Source organism: Pipistrellus kuhlii, unplaced genomic scaffold (genome assembly GCF_014108245.1).
Source record: "Pipistrellus kuhlii isolate mPipKuh1 unplaced genomic scaffold, mPipKuh1.p scaffold_m20_p_11, whole genome shotgun sequence".
NCBI classification, from domain to species: Eukaryota; Metazoa; Chordata; class Mammalia; order Chiroptera; family Vespertilionidae; genus Pipistrellus; species Pipistrellus kuhlii.
In genome coordinates this window covers 7940442-7955086 of record NW_023425416.1, presented here as the reverse complement: position 1 = coordinate 7955086, position 14645 = coordinate 7940442, and the positions used below count along the sequence as shown (strand labels likewise).

Sequence of the window (14645 nt, the reverse complement as noted above, 5' to 3'; positions counted from 1 at the left end):
TCAGTAAAAATATATACCCAAATATATATTTCACATTTACATGGCTACTTTGTGTTAACATTGATTATATATGTCATAGAACACACACAAATATAGACATCTTAAAAGATGGGCTAAAGACAAAAAACTATTGTCTAAGTAAGTGCCTTGCAAATTGTGGTGGCTTTGCTCTATCATGAGCCTTATTTTGCTGTCTATGTTGAAGGCACAGCTGGTTGCTAAGGGTACGGGATGCGAGTCTGCATTGCCCGTAGTCTTGACTGGCATGGGACCTGTGTGATCACTGGCTGCTCTGTCTCGGGTGGCTGACTGGGTGATGGGACTCTGCGAGCAGGCCACCACCGTTTTCCTGCTGTTTGCCAGGCTTGAACATTAGGACTACCTTTAAATCAGAGCCCTTCTGTGGTAATTAACCTCTTTAGGCATTTGTTCATTCTGTGAGGGGTAACTTAGCTAAGATTCAACCATCCAACGTGTAAGTTCACATCACTGGCACCAGTGGACTTGGACTTGCTGGAGGACTCTGGACATAAATGAGTCAGGGTGCCACTGGCAGGCGGTGTGGGGGGCACCACTTCCTGCCCTCAAGAGAACTCTGTCATCTTCTGTACCCCGAGCCCTGAGCCTGGAGGGTGGGGAGGAGGGATGCTGATCCAGTGAGGCTGACCCTCTCTCCTGAGAGGTGAGGCGGGGTGTGTGCAGGGAGTAAGAGGAGAAGCACAACCTAAGCCGGAAGACAGCAGGCCAGGCCTCCCCCCAGGCCTCCTGCCCTCCTGCGCGTTTGGTAAAGTCAGTGGGAGCGGTGCCCTGGGCACCCAAGCAGGCCTCCCGCCATATGGTCCTGGGTGTTTCCCACGGCCAATGTGATGTCCACTTGCCAAAGCAAATGGCCTCAGCTCAGCGCTGGCCTCTCTAAAAAGACTGCTTCCCCAACATGGGGGTCCCCTGAGGGGACCTCCTCTCCAGCGTGGATGGGGAGATGAGGTCACTGCGTTCTCTCTATCTTCATCCCCACCCTCCTGACCGGTTGACGACTCCTCTGTATGTGTCAGCCTTGCTGAGTTATTAGGGTCCTTCTGGGTGCACGTAAGCCCGGCGCAGCCCAGACACCTCATCTGGACATTCCAGGCTGCTAATCAAGCACTCCGTCATCCCAGCCACAGCCATGTGTGCTGCGCTTTGATGTGGTGATGCTGATGTGGGAACACGACCGGCCCCGTGCAGGAGCGGTGAGCTGCACGCCAGCCAGCCCCGCTTCTCCTGGGAGCCAGGGCACCCAGGCAGCCCTCCCAGGGGACTGTTTCACCCTGACACCCCTCCCTACCTCTGTAGTCCCTTGGCTGGAAGGCAACCCCACCCCTCAGACTGGACTGTGTGCCCTGGCTATGTGCTCATGCACACTGCGCTCTAAGTCCTAGCTTTTATGTCCATAGCCTTTACGGTTTTTGAGGTGAAGTTTTTGCCTGCCATCATGCCTGTTTGCTCTGTGCATAGCACAGAGGACAGGACACATGGGCCCACAGTCATTTTTGATGTATAAAAATTGGATGGTTTTGGAGTATGGGCATGGGTTTGAGGAAATAGTCATTCCGGTGCCTTTTGTAGAAGTACTAATTGGCATATATGTCTCCTCAGGGGACAATTTGGTAGGACATGTCAAAATTCAAATTTCATTCAGCAAAATATTTTTTGACATTTATCCTATACAGATACATACATATGTACCAGAAAATAAATTGAAGATTATTTACTGGAGCCTTGTACATATAGCCAAAGACTGAAAACAACCTAAATAAATTCTGATGCATCCACACAATGGAATACTATGCAGCTATGAAAAAGGAGGGAAGTCAATTTGGCCGATATGGACTAATCTCCAAATATACTGATAATTCCAGCAAAGTGCAGAGCAGTATGTACAATAATTTTCTAGTGTGCACTCCTTTTTAAAGAAGGATATATACACATATGCCTATATATTCTATGCTTGTGCGTGCATAGACTATTTGGGGAAGAATAAACAATAAACTGAAAACAAGGCTCTTTGGGAAACGATAATAGAGTGAGGTGGAAGGGATCCATCCTTTCACTACATGTCTGTTTAATACTTTTACAGCATGCACAGCTTTTTTTTTTTTTTTCATTATTAGAAAGGTTAATAAAAACGAAACATAATAAAGATGAAGCAGATTACTGCTGTGGGATGAATGAAGGTAGAACCGGGATTTTGAACGTGGCTATGTCCTGCTCCGCGTGGGAAGAACAGCATAGAAACACTTTCCAGAGTGTTCCAAGGAACTTGGCATTGAAAAAGAGCACTTAATAGTCACAGCTGCGGCCTGTGACATGCCACCAGCAGAGGGCGCCCCAGCTGGCACGAGGGCCTGCAGGCCAGCGCCAGGGCAACTGGCAGGAACAAGTGTAAACTAGCATCTGGGGGAATATGTAACGACTTACTAAGAAAAGAACGGCTGTGTGGGGGCTGTGGTAAGGTCATGGCCACAGAGCTGGGGGCTGTGTTTTTGCTGAGGATGCTGTGGTGGAGTAAAAGTGGCCCTGCGGGTGACGCAACATCCCTCCTGGTGAACTACCGCCTCCGGCCAAGCATGCCCATCAGTACAGGAGGGATATCTGCAGCTGCCTCATCAGGACCGTGGTGGAGGGGGGATGAGGGGCTGGACATTAAGGGCTTAGGACAGCACTGGCCAGCACTGCCTGGGCCCCAGCAAACTGGGGGGCTCTGGGCAAGCTTCCTGCCTCTTCAGGAATCAGTTTCTCATCTACGAAATGAAAGGCTTTGACTAGCTCAGTGGTTTCAACTTTTCTGAGTGGGAACAGCTTTGAGAAGCTGGTGAAAGCTTTGAACTAGTGAGCCCAGAAAAATGCACATATTCTAGTCTTCCCCACCCCCACACACACACACACCCCCACACACACTTTTTGCAGACAATTTCCAGGGGCTCCCGGGTCCCCTGGAATCCTCCTGGACTCAGGTTGAGTGTTTCTGGGCTTGTCTCTTCTGACACGAATATTCTAGTTCTCTGAGACTCATGATTCTTGACACGATTCTTCATGGAAAAGGAAGTTTGCAGAAAAATGAAAGGCAGGCTACGTCCCCATCTGTGGGCCTCCCTCTAGGGGCAGAAATGGATACTTGTCATTTCTTAAAGAAAACACTAAGCGTCTTCTTTTCTTTCATCCCCCTCCTTTTTAGGGGAGGGAAGCACCCTTTTTGCTATTAGCTTTGCTTGCGTTGTATTTTAGTTCCATCTGTGGCGCGGGTCCCAGTAATCTGACTCCAGGTCAGGTCTACAGATGAAAGGCAGAAAAGGAAGTGAGAAGACAAAGGAAGAAAGAAGAAAGCGTGGGTAATGTGTTCTTGCTGGCTTTGTGAGGTGCGCACACCCATGTGCCTATCTCGGGGTATTCTCTTATTCTCTAAATAAAATATCAGAGGCCCAGAGAGGTTAGAAGTCTTGGCTGAAGTCACACAGCTCTCAGAGGGATCACACATTCAGCCAGTGGGAAATGGAATCTATTGAGAGTCTGTGTGCTGGGCTCTGGGAATGGGGTGGCGGACAAAATAGTTTAGGTTTCTGTCCCCATGGAGCTTTCACAGCCTGGTGGGGAGGACGGAGGTAAACATTTCTGTAAATCCTTCCTCTCTTCCTCTCAATGGTGATAGATTCAGTGGAGGATGTGAACAGGGGCTGCGGGAGCAATTCAAGGAGGATGGACAGTCAGCAAAGGTTCTCTCAGGAGGGAGGAGGGTCATGTATAAAGAGACTGCCTTTCGAAGACTTGGGAGGTGGGGCCAGGGCTCCAGGCAGAGAAAAAGGCCCCTGAGGTGGGAAAGAATTTGGTTTATTTGAGGGACTCAAATTTGGCTTAGGATGCTGGGGCTCGGTGGCAGCAAAGGCCTGAGGAGGTGGGCAGAAGTCTGATCAATGATCACCCGAGCCTCTGTAGGCTGCACTTCAGAGCTCAGATTTGATTCTATGCAGTGTGGGGTGAAGGAAGCATTTCAAGAGAATTCACTTCCGGTCCAAAAATACCACTGGCTTTTTGGGGCAATCTCCAGAGCTGAGATGCAAAAAGAAATGTCTTATTATCTCAGTAGTACTCAAAGGGAGTGGTACCATCCACCAGTTATTTAACAAATTGGGAGGGAGGACTTTTTTGGTTGAAGAAGAATTGGTGCTAAGCTCTGTTGGTATTGCATGGTGGGCCCCAGGGAAAATAAACATCTGGGAAAGGAGTGAGACAATCCTTTCCAACAGGGAATTGTCCCTCATCCCACCTGATTTTTGAGTATTCCCACCGACTATAGACGGAGGTGGGAAAACCTGGATCCAGGTCCTAAAAAACTTGTTACACGTGCACTCAAAGTACTCCTAGCACTTTCCAGAGAAATAAAAGCAATGTTGTAACCAACACGTGCTTATAGATTCGGTAGGTCTGTTCACTGGTGCTCAGCTTTGGGGTCGCCATCCTCCACAGCGGATTTGCAGCTGCCCCGTCACCGCGAGTCTCCTCATCGGACCCCTGCTTGAGGTCTAAGGCAGTCGTGCTGGAGCTTCACATTTTGAAATTACATTAATATTGAGTCATTGCCTTCCATTCTCCCTTTGTGTGATGTTGTGTTGATTTAAAGATTGTTAGGCGGGTCAGTTTGTTAAATCACCTATGACTTTCACTCCAGGATAGTGAAGGGCAGGGAGCACTTTGGCCAAAGGGGGTTTGGGTTGGAAGGCTGGAGGACCCTGCTTGGTATTCGGTCTTGGGCAGTGCACACTGTGATGACCAGATCGGGGGGGTGGGGAAACTGAGGCTGGGAGAGGTTGAAGCACTTGCTTGCTCAAGGTTGCACAGTCCATGCAGAGAGGACCCCGGGATATGAATGGCAAAACCAGTCCTTCATCTCTTGGCAATGCTGTCTCAGGGGAACCCGAGACACCCGCTCTCTGGAGCAACTTGCGTGCACACGAGCTGTGAGGGGAGCACTTACCCGCCCCAGCTCCTTGTCCTCCAAGGCCAGGACGCCGGTGCTCTCTGTGAACAGCTTCACCTTCACAGCAGGCAGTGCGTGGGTCGTGGAGAAGTCGCCCTGGGTGCCCCAGCTGTGGACAGAATGGGAGAGGTCAGTGTGGAGAGCTCTGCCTAGATGATGCTAAATTCAGCTGCCTTCTGCTTGGATCGGGTGAGTGCAGGGTTAACGGAGGCGGTGCTGGCTGTCACATCCTCCTCCCCTCCCCTCCAAAGCTGCCAGAGTGACAAAAAGTGTTAATTAACTTGTTAGGCGAATGCAAGACATGCTCAGAAAGTTGCCAAGGGTCTTCACAGAGCACTGGGAGGAATCAGGAGGAGTTCGCATGAAATCAAGTGGTGAGGACGTTCCCCCATGCTCTTACTACACCTACACATATTCCCAGGTAACCACTAAGGAACATGTCCTCGCATCCTCGGAGTCCTTGGTTCTGAGAAGCTGCAGTTCCAGAGTTTGAGATGGGGCTTCATTTGGTCTGAGCCAACACCTGCCTTTGAAAAGAGACTTCAGTAGGAGTGGGAAGTGGGTGTGAGGAGCCTCCTTTCTCTTGGCTTTCAAAGGTGAGTGGGAGAGAAGAGTGGATAGAGCTCAGCCTGTCATGAAAGATGGAAGGAGGGATGTGGGAAAGCCCCTTTCTCATTCATGGTCTGTGGGCATCTGAGTCTCCGACCACCCCAGAGGGAAGCCTGGCTTGCCTGGCACAGGGTAGAGTGCCAGGCGGGGCTGATGTGAGCCCCTGATGGGCCCCTCAGATGGGGCCTCTCCGTTCACTCATCACTGTTCCTACTTGATATTACAGGGCTATGTCCACCCACTCTGAACCTGGAATCAGCGTGACCTTCTGGAAGTGTCCCTGCATTGAGGGAGTCTCTGCCCTACACCCTCCCATGGTAACTGCTCCAAGGCACACCAGATGCCATCCAGACCCCTTGGCATGGTCTCCCATTCACCAGCTGTGGTGCCATGGGCATTCTGTCGGGGCCACATGGGGGCTGTTCCCTTTGCTGGCAGTTCCTTCCCACTGCTCTCCTTTTGGTTCTCTCTTATGTCCGCTTAGACACCCTTTCCCAGAGATCATGGCGTAACTTCCAGTGTTAAACTCTCTTACTTAATTAATAATAAAACATGTTATTTAATTTCCTGTCCTGGCAATCACTGGATTTTTAACTGTTGATTTGTATGATTGTTTCATAGCTGAATCCCCTATTATTCTGTAAGTCCCGTAAGCACAGAGACTGTGTTTAATTTATATTGATAACTAGTGCTTAGCACCTAGAATGCACTTAATGAGTTTTGTCTAAATGATGCCAAATATATCTTCTTTTATAAAGCTATGAATCAGGAAGAGATAAAACTTTATATAGAGGCATTTCTTCATTTTGCCTTCTCTGGTGGCCAATTTCCATATTGTAAAATATTCATTAGCTATTCTTTTTAATCACTCTCTCATACTGTAACTTATGGATACATGATAATTTATTTAATCATTGTTCTGTTGTTGAGACTGGGATAGACATTACTTTTTTATTTCTTCTCTGATCATTTCCTTGGGATAGAGACCAGGTGGGAGATAATTCCTTTATGTGTCCATAAACATGAATACTGTCAAGGCTTGAGACACCTATTCCCACAATGCTTTCCATAAAGGTGGGACTGTCCTTCTACCACCTGGGAATGAGAGTGCACATCACAGGGTGTCTTGCCCATCATTGGATGTCCTTCGTCACTTTTTCTTTTTCTGGCTTATTTTGTCATTATCATTTTCATGGGCATTTTTTGACTAACACAGCAAGCTTGACTATTTTTTTCTGTTCTTTGGTTGCATTTTTTTTTGTAAGTGATAGAAATCTGACTTCTAATCTCACTGTTGCACTCAAAATAAATTCAAAGTCCTGAGGGCTCTAGAGAGAGTTGGAAAGATAGCACCAGAACAATGGGGCAAGAACTATGAGGAAACAACAGCCACAATAGAGAAAGGAAGAGGACACAGACAAGGGCATGAGCAGAACAAGAAGTCACAGGTTTCAACTCAACAGCAGAATGTTCAGTGAATAGTCTTAAGTTTGATTGCTAGCACTGCAGCAAGTCCCAAGATAGGGCAATCTTTGTCCCAGCAAAGGCGATGTGCCAAGGCATAGCATTTTGAACCAGACATCCCTAGTTCAAATCCCAGTTAATCACTTATAAACTGTAGGACTTGAGGCAAACTAATTAATGTTTCTTTCTCTCATTTGCTCAGCAATAAAATAACCTCATTTCGTAGAGAAAATAGTAGCAGGCTTGGAACAGGATGAGAACACAACACATTTTGGCTGCCTTCCCTTCTCCAAATAAGGATATGTCAGAAATATTCTTCTAAGGGTGATGATCACTCATATGTTGTGCTATCTACAAAACACATATCTAGAAACCTCCTTAACTAAGTCTGTCCCTTTGCTGAGCAAGCAAGACAGACACTGTCCTTCCTACTACACAAGGTAAGTAGTAAGACTGCTAGTATCGTCCCTATTTCAGAATTAAAAAAAAATAATAATAACACAGTAGAAACTCAAGATCTTGTGTATCTATGTCAATGAATTGCAACTAAGTTGGCCTAGAACACAAATCTCTTAATTCTTAATTTACAGCTCTTGCTTCTATTATTGTCATGATTATCAACAACAAGAACTATTAATGACTAGAGGCCTGGTGCACAAAATTCGTGCACAGGTAGGTTCCCTAGGTTGGGTCGGCGATCAGGGCTGATCTGTGGGGTGACCCGGTGGGGTGATTGGGCCCCTGCTCACACCTGCCTTGGCTAGCCTGGTGCTGCCTGCTTGCAGGCCTTGCCCCCTGCCACCACAGATCAGGGCCTACGGGCTGTGGGCTGTGCCTGCATTGAGCATCTGCCCTCTGGTGGTCAGTGCACCAGTTGTTCCACTGTTTGGTTTATTTGCATATTTGGGTTTTATATAGATAGTTTAGCAAATAGGCAAAAACATGAGCATTAAATTATTATTTATGATTCATTATGCTAATAATCTCTTTGAGCATTTACATTTATCATGGTTAGATATAGGGATGAGGAAGATTCCTGCTGGAAACCAGGACAGTTCTGGAATGAGATGCTTTCACACTGAGCCACCAAGAGCCCTGATCCCAGTGCCTGGGGCTCCTCACACTGCATCCCCAGGAGGCTGTACCTGGACCTGGTTTGCGGAATTTGGTGGCCTGCTCAGCAGGCACTAGCCCAGTCTGCTTAACCTCAATACTACCCAATAATGTTCAGTTCACAAGGCATTCATGGAGCAGGGTGAGGCCTCCAAGACACCCAGTCAGCTGGAAGGATGTCACGCTGCTGGAGGCCACCCTGACTGCCCCTGGCCATTGGACATTGAGCTGCTTTCCCTTCTCACCAGGCCTGCAGCTGTGCTTTCGGCTTCCTACCCTGACCCTCGGCTCACCTCAAGTTGTTAGGTCACTACTGAACCCCCCTTTGTCCATCGGATTTCAAAATGGTAACCTGACCCTGTGCAGCAGGCAAGAAGAGAAAGTCTCCAATCAGAACTGGCTACATTTCCAGGACCCAGTGCAAAATTAAAGTGAGAGGCTCCTAATTCAAAAAGCATGAAAAAAGTGCCATTCAAGGTACCAAGATGTGCAGCATTTTTCTTTCTCTGAGTATTTCCTTTGCCCAAATGCATGTCCCATTGTTTCATCAAACTTCACTTACAAACACAAGTCTAGAGATGAAATTAAGAATTTCAAGATGGCAAAACAGAACATTTCACCCAACACAGGTCCTGAGTGTGGGACCTGTGAAGCTACACAGACCTAAGCCCACGAGTCCTGTGCTCTCCGGTTTGTCCCGCCCGGACTGAGGAGGGATAGCTGGGAGGTGTTCCGCATGGACCAGGGGAGGGGGCAACAGTGGGAGGCTGTTCTGTGTGGAAAGGAGGGACTGGCTGCCACGGGAGTGACAGCCCCCTAGCTACAGATGACAAACGGAGGCTCAGCGAGGCTAGCAAAGAGCCACAGGCAGGGCAGTCTTACCTTGCCTCCATACTGCCTTCCTCACACCTCCCCCCATTCACTGCCCTGTGGCTTGATCTGTTTAATCTGTGAACTCAATGGGAGAATTTCATTTCAAGATCAACTGGACCGGGCTGCTCCAGCCTCTCAGTTTGCATTTGTTCACATGTTCAGCACACGTCACAGAGTGCGACATTCCTGCAGCCAAATGAGCTGGTTCGGGAAGTGGCAACCAGCCTGCAGGGCCAGAGTAGATCAGTGAATCTCGGTCTCATTGTGCCGTCCCTCTCCGCTCATTTCTTTCCCTTTGCTATGCACAGACTGGTTATTAAGATGAATACCTCTTCTTCAAAGTTCCCCAAACTGAAATTAAATTAGACTTTGAAGAGGCTGATGGTTGGGAAGGTTAACTGACTGACTTCTCTCTGAACACAGGCAGACCAAGGACAGTGGGTGAGGGGATCCCCTGCTGTAACCCCATCTTGTCTACCACTGAACTCATACAGTACCGCTAGCTGGCAAAAATGCTAAAAATAGTCACTAATTACTGGGTGCTTATGATTTGCCAGGACCTAGGCTGGTAGTTAGTGATAGATTATCTTATTTAATCCTCTGACAGCTCCGTGAGATCTGTTCCGTTATGATCTCCACTTTATACAAGGAGAACTAGGCTTCGAAGAGTTAAGTAACTGGGTCAGGGCTTCATGCTATCTCGGTGCTGGGATTCAACCTCCAAAGCCCATGCATGGAACCCCAGAGCTTACTGCCTCCCCATAACACAGCTCAGCTTAGAGTGAGTAAGAGTGTGTATCTGGCTCTCTCTTTAGAGACAGAACACCTTGGGGGCAGGGAGCATAGCATGATTTTTTAAAATGTCCTACACTCAACACAGGACCTGGCATTCAATAAGCATTTATTTAAGGAAGAAGTGACATTTGCAGAATAACTGTGTCACCAAATTCAGGAGATTCTGGAAAGAAGTGACACATGAGATAAGCACGGGTGTGACTGCTTCTTTTGAACCAGGGCTTTATCTCTCCCTGAGGATTTGTGGTTTCTTAGGAGCAGCATGCACCGCTGGGCAGCTCGTTGAGGAGCAAGACATAGGCCCTTGAAGGTCAAGGAGTGGTTCCCTGATGAGGCCAAGACCCAGGAGCCAGGTGGAGGCCAATAGGTATAATGACAGGCAGTGCCACCAGCACACAAGCACAGCCTGGAGAAATGCCATCACCCCCAGTGGCACCTCCAAATATGAAGAAATGAGTATTGAGACATGTGTGTCCTGTCCAAACCAATACCTTTGGTGCGAGGGTGAGGAATAAATCGATGAACAGTTGCTCACTAGGCTCCATGCACCAAGTGCATGCGCTCCTGTAACTTATGTGCACCAGAGGAAGCTCTGACTTCCACTGTGTAGGGATTCTACCCAATTAGCCCTCACTCCTCCCTTCACATGAAAAACACTCCCTGAATGTCCACCCTGTGCAGACCACCGTGTTAGGTGCTGCTGTGGATCCAAAGGTGGACCTTATATCCTACTTTAGGAGATGCCACATGCAGGTGAATACTCTTACTAGGTGTGAGTCTGGGCCCTGGCTTTACATCGGAAATTGGAGCTAAGGATAGAACTGACCCCGGAGGGTCCATGGCAGGACAAGTAGGAGAAAAGCTCTTATATATTATACACATTGTTCAGCTCAATACCCAGTACACAGAAAGCACACAAAGTATGTCTTTCATTTTAGGATGATAGGCCAGAGGTTGGTAAGCTACATACATGAACCCAGTCTGGCCAACTCCCTGCTTATGAGCTAAGAATGGCTTTTATCTTTTTAAATGGCTGAAAATAATCTAAACAAGGACAATAGTTTGTGCACATGAACAGTATCTGACATTGACATGTAGTGTCCATAAAATAATTCCAACAGGGCTAGGCCCATTTGTTTACATGTCGCCTAGGCTGCTTTGTGCTTCAAAACGAGTGGAGTAGCTATGACAGAGACCATATGGCCAACGAGCCTAAAGTATTTATTTTCAGGTCCTTTCCAGAAAAAGTGTACCGACCCCTACTATACACGGAGAGGTCGCTGGCTCAGTCCAAAGTGAATAGTTTTATGTTCATTAGCGGATTAGAGTGTGCTCGCCTCAGTGCATCCATAAAGATGAACCAACAAGGGTGGCTCACTCCACTGCGACCCGATTTGCTGCTCGCAGTTCTTCATGGAGCTCTCTCCTGCAGCCTTGGCGCATTGGAAAATTTGGGATTGTGTTTCGGAGCACTGCAGACACGTGGTGCCCAAATGCTGCTTCCAGATCCGCTTGAGCTGGCTGACTCATTGAGTCACACTACATCATTATTAATACCAAATAATAAACATGAGTAGCAGTTAATTCATATTTTGGGGGTGGAGATGACTTTTAAAGTCACAGCACATTATTTCTCCAAGCCTATGCCACAGTGCCATGCTTTGAAAGTGAACACTTTGATCTGGGGGAGAAACTAGGGGAGAGAAGTATGTGCAGGGGCGTGGGAGGTGTGTGGGTAGGGGGGCAGAAATCTAAAGGCAAAGCGCCCTTCCCTGTGTGTTGGAGAGCATCTGCTTCATCGCAATCACATCTCTGTTTACTATTTAAAGCCTCTTATTTGCGGAAGTCTCCTCAGACCATATGTCATCAACAAATGTTGCTAATCAAGTACAGTAATTTTCATTAGAATTTCCCCCACCCCCCTCAAGAACAAAAAAATCAACATTTGCCACAAAGGGAATATACCTCCCAGAATGACAGCAAACATCCCCTGTGAACCTTTGACAGCAGCAGAGTGATATTTATAAAGGCGCATGTGAGTCAGCCAACAACGCATCCACTCTCAGTGCAGAAGGACCCTTGGAGGATTGGATTCTGTGCAGGTTGGTGCCGGGGGATGATGTCACTAGTTGCCATGGCAATGCTGAGCATAAGGCCGTAATTCCTGCCACGAAGCCTGGATTTGCATTTACTCAAGGTGTATGGCTCGTGTGAGCTGGGTGTTACATTGATTTGGTTCATAACATTAAGTGTGGGCTTTAACAAGGGAGAAATGTCATTTCAGGGAAGGAGGATGCCTTGGTCCCGTTGCTGAGAGGGAGAGTTAATAATTGCCCGGAGATAACTAAATCAAACCTTCGGCCTGCTTGCAGGCAGGCTGCAGGAGGCTCTATGGCAAGCAGATCAATCGGGCCACCGCTGTGTCTCCTGTAAACCGATGGGTAGGGTGTGATTCCTCCAATGCATTGGAAAGGCTAGGCTACCTCTTATCTACACAGATGAGATGTTTGCTTTGCAGAGATTGGGTTGTCCGAGCGGCGGAGAGATGAAGGCTCGGTTCGCCTACTTGACATTTCCACTGGTACCCCCTCCCTGGAATAGGAACTCAAATGTGCACAAGCCTTCGCTCAGCTTCCCTCCCTCACGTCTGTTCTCCTAAGGCACCCGACGTAGTCAAAGGTACTGCCAGCAACCCAACATTATTGTCGTCTCCTCTTCGCCCCACGTCCACTTCATCACTGGACCTTTCAGACCTCCTATGTACATCATAGATTGCTGAGGGAACATGAACAGGAAGAGGGAGGTTATAAGTGCCAGGAGACTGGGTGGAATATTTAAATTCAGCAGCCAGCCAGTATCACCTGTACTTCCTTGTGTTTTTGTTTGCCTCTTCCTGCTAGAATGCAAACTCTTTTTTCCTGCTTTATCACCTAGCACAGTGCCTGACACCATGGGGCATGCTCAGTGGGCATTTGCTGAAGAAATGAAATCTCTGAATTGTGAATTCTTCCACACACATGCACACGCGTGTAATGAGATTCAAGTTGAAAGTTAACTGGAGCAATGCTTATTATCGTGGACTTACATTCTTTGGGATGGTTAAAGAGGCTGTTCTAATAAACTCGATACTATAAACGTCATAAGGGCAGGTAATAAGTCTGTCTTGCTAACTGTTGTATTCCAGTTTAGCTCAGTGCCAGGTGCCTTTGGAAGGCCTAATACATACAACAATTCACTCAAATACAGGAGATCTGGGTGCTAATCCTTACTTCCTCTTTAGATATGTGGACTTAGGCCACTGGCAGAGTCTCAGTTTGCTGACCTGTATAATGCAGCCTACTATATTTTTGTCCTAAAGACAGATCCTGGGTATTTGTTTTCCAGCATTTCCTTTAGATTCCTTCTTAGAGCTTCCATCTCTCTGCTCATATTATCCATCTGTTCTTGCATGTTGCCTACTTTATTTCCTCCTTAGAGCCCATATTAATCATAGTTGTTTTAAATCCCTTCTGATAATCCCAGCACCACTGCCTGACCCAAGTCTGGTTCTGACGCTTGCTCTGTCTCTTCTGATGTTTTTATTTTTAGTCTGCCTTCTCATTTTTTGTGAAAAGCTGAATGTGATGTCCTGGGTAGAGCGAGCTGTGTGTGCAAGCAGCAGGCTCTGCTCCTGGCCTCTGCCGCAGCTGGCTGTCTTTCTAATTTGGGGACAGCGGTTTGCCGTGTGACCTAAATTCTCTGGTGGATCTAAGAGTTGCCGATTTTCAGTTTGTTCAGCTGTTTTCTTGTTGTGGGCACTGGAACCAAGACTTCCACCCTCTATGTAGGCCAGACCGGAAACCAGAATTCCACCAGAATCTGTATATTTCAGGGCCCTGTGAGCTTAGACTTCATTCTCCACCGGAGGCTGAGGCATGAGAAAACATCTACGTGGTCAACAGGAAGATCTAAATGGAAAGCTCACTATTGGGCTCAGTAGCAGGATGGTGAGGGGTTAGGGAGGATGGTGTGGGCAGGGTGGGGTGAGCCGGATGGTGAGGGGTTAAGGAGGGTGAGCGGCTGTAGTGTTGTGGGCAAGGTGGGGTGAGCCTGGTGTTGGGTGTCCTGGGTTTGTGGGGCGGGTGCAGTGGAAAGGACTTCAAGGGTTAAATCATAGGGATGACAACACATCACATGGCCTGAGGCCTGAGCATCAGCTTTGCCTTCTCTGGGATGGAGTTCACAGCATGGCCCAAAGATATCTGTCATTGTGAAGGAGGTGAGGTTTTTGTCATTGGAAATGATGGCTGTGTCCCAGCCTGTGGTTCCTCTGCATTTCCATCTTCTAGCTGCCTAACTCTAATTACCGATTTATTCCAAGTTCCTAAGGACCTTTAGAGAAAATGAAATGCTCACTGCATGACAGGAAAAAAAAAGAGGGGTGGGGGGAGCTCTCAAGGAGTTACTGGGAACACGTTCATTCACTTTCTCCTCTCTGACTCAGCCAGCCCGCTCTTAGCTAATTTCCCACACTGGGCTTTTCCCTGTCATCGCTCTTACAACCTGAGCTGGTTATTCTGGCTGTAACCTGTGATTTTCTAAGCATCTGGGAAGCCCTATGGTTAATTGTGTCTTTAGAACTGCAATGTGCTTTGGGACACCTTGCAGCCTCCAGAAGGCTCCTGAGTGCACAGGAGCCACACAACAGACTGCTAGGCCACTCGAAGAGGGAATTAGAGAGTGAAGAACCAGAGTCACAGATACACCGGGTACACCAAGCAGACTGACAGCTGTCACGGGG

At 47.8% G+C, this 14645-nt stretch overlaps 1 protein-coding gene across 26 annotated transcripts in view; it reads right to left on the bottom strand.

Moving 5' to 3' along the window:
* The window catches only part of CADPS (calcium dependent secretion activator), a 410937-nt gene that overhangs the window by 174071 nt on the left and 222221 nt on the right, over positions 1-14645 (bottom strand). For all 26 annotated transcript variants that reach the window (XM_036430660.2, XM_036430656.2, XM_036430652.1 and 23 more), the window contains exon 7: positions 5009-5120. In XM_036430660.2, coding sequence (XP_036286553.1) covers positions 5009-5120 — 112 coding nt within the window. The remainder of the gene's footprint in view (positions 1-5008; positions 5121-14645) is intronic.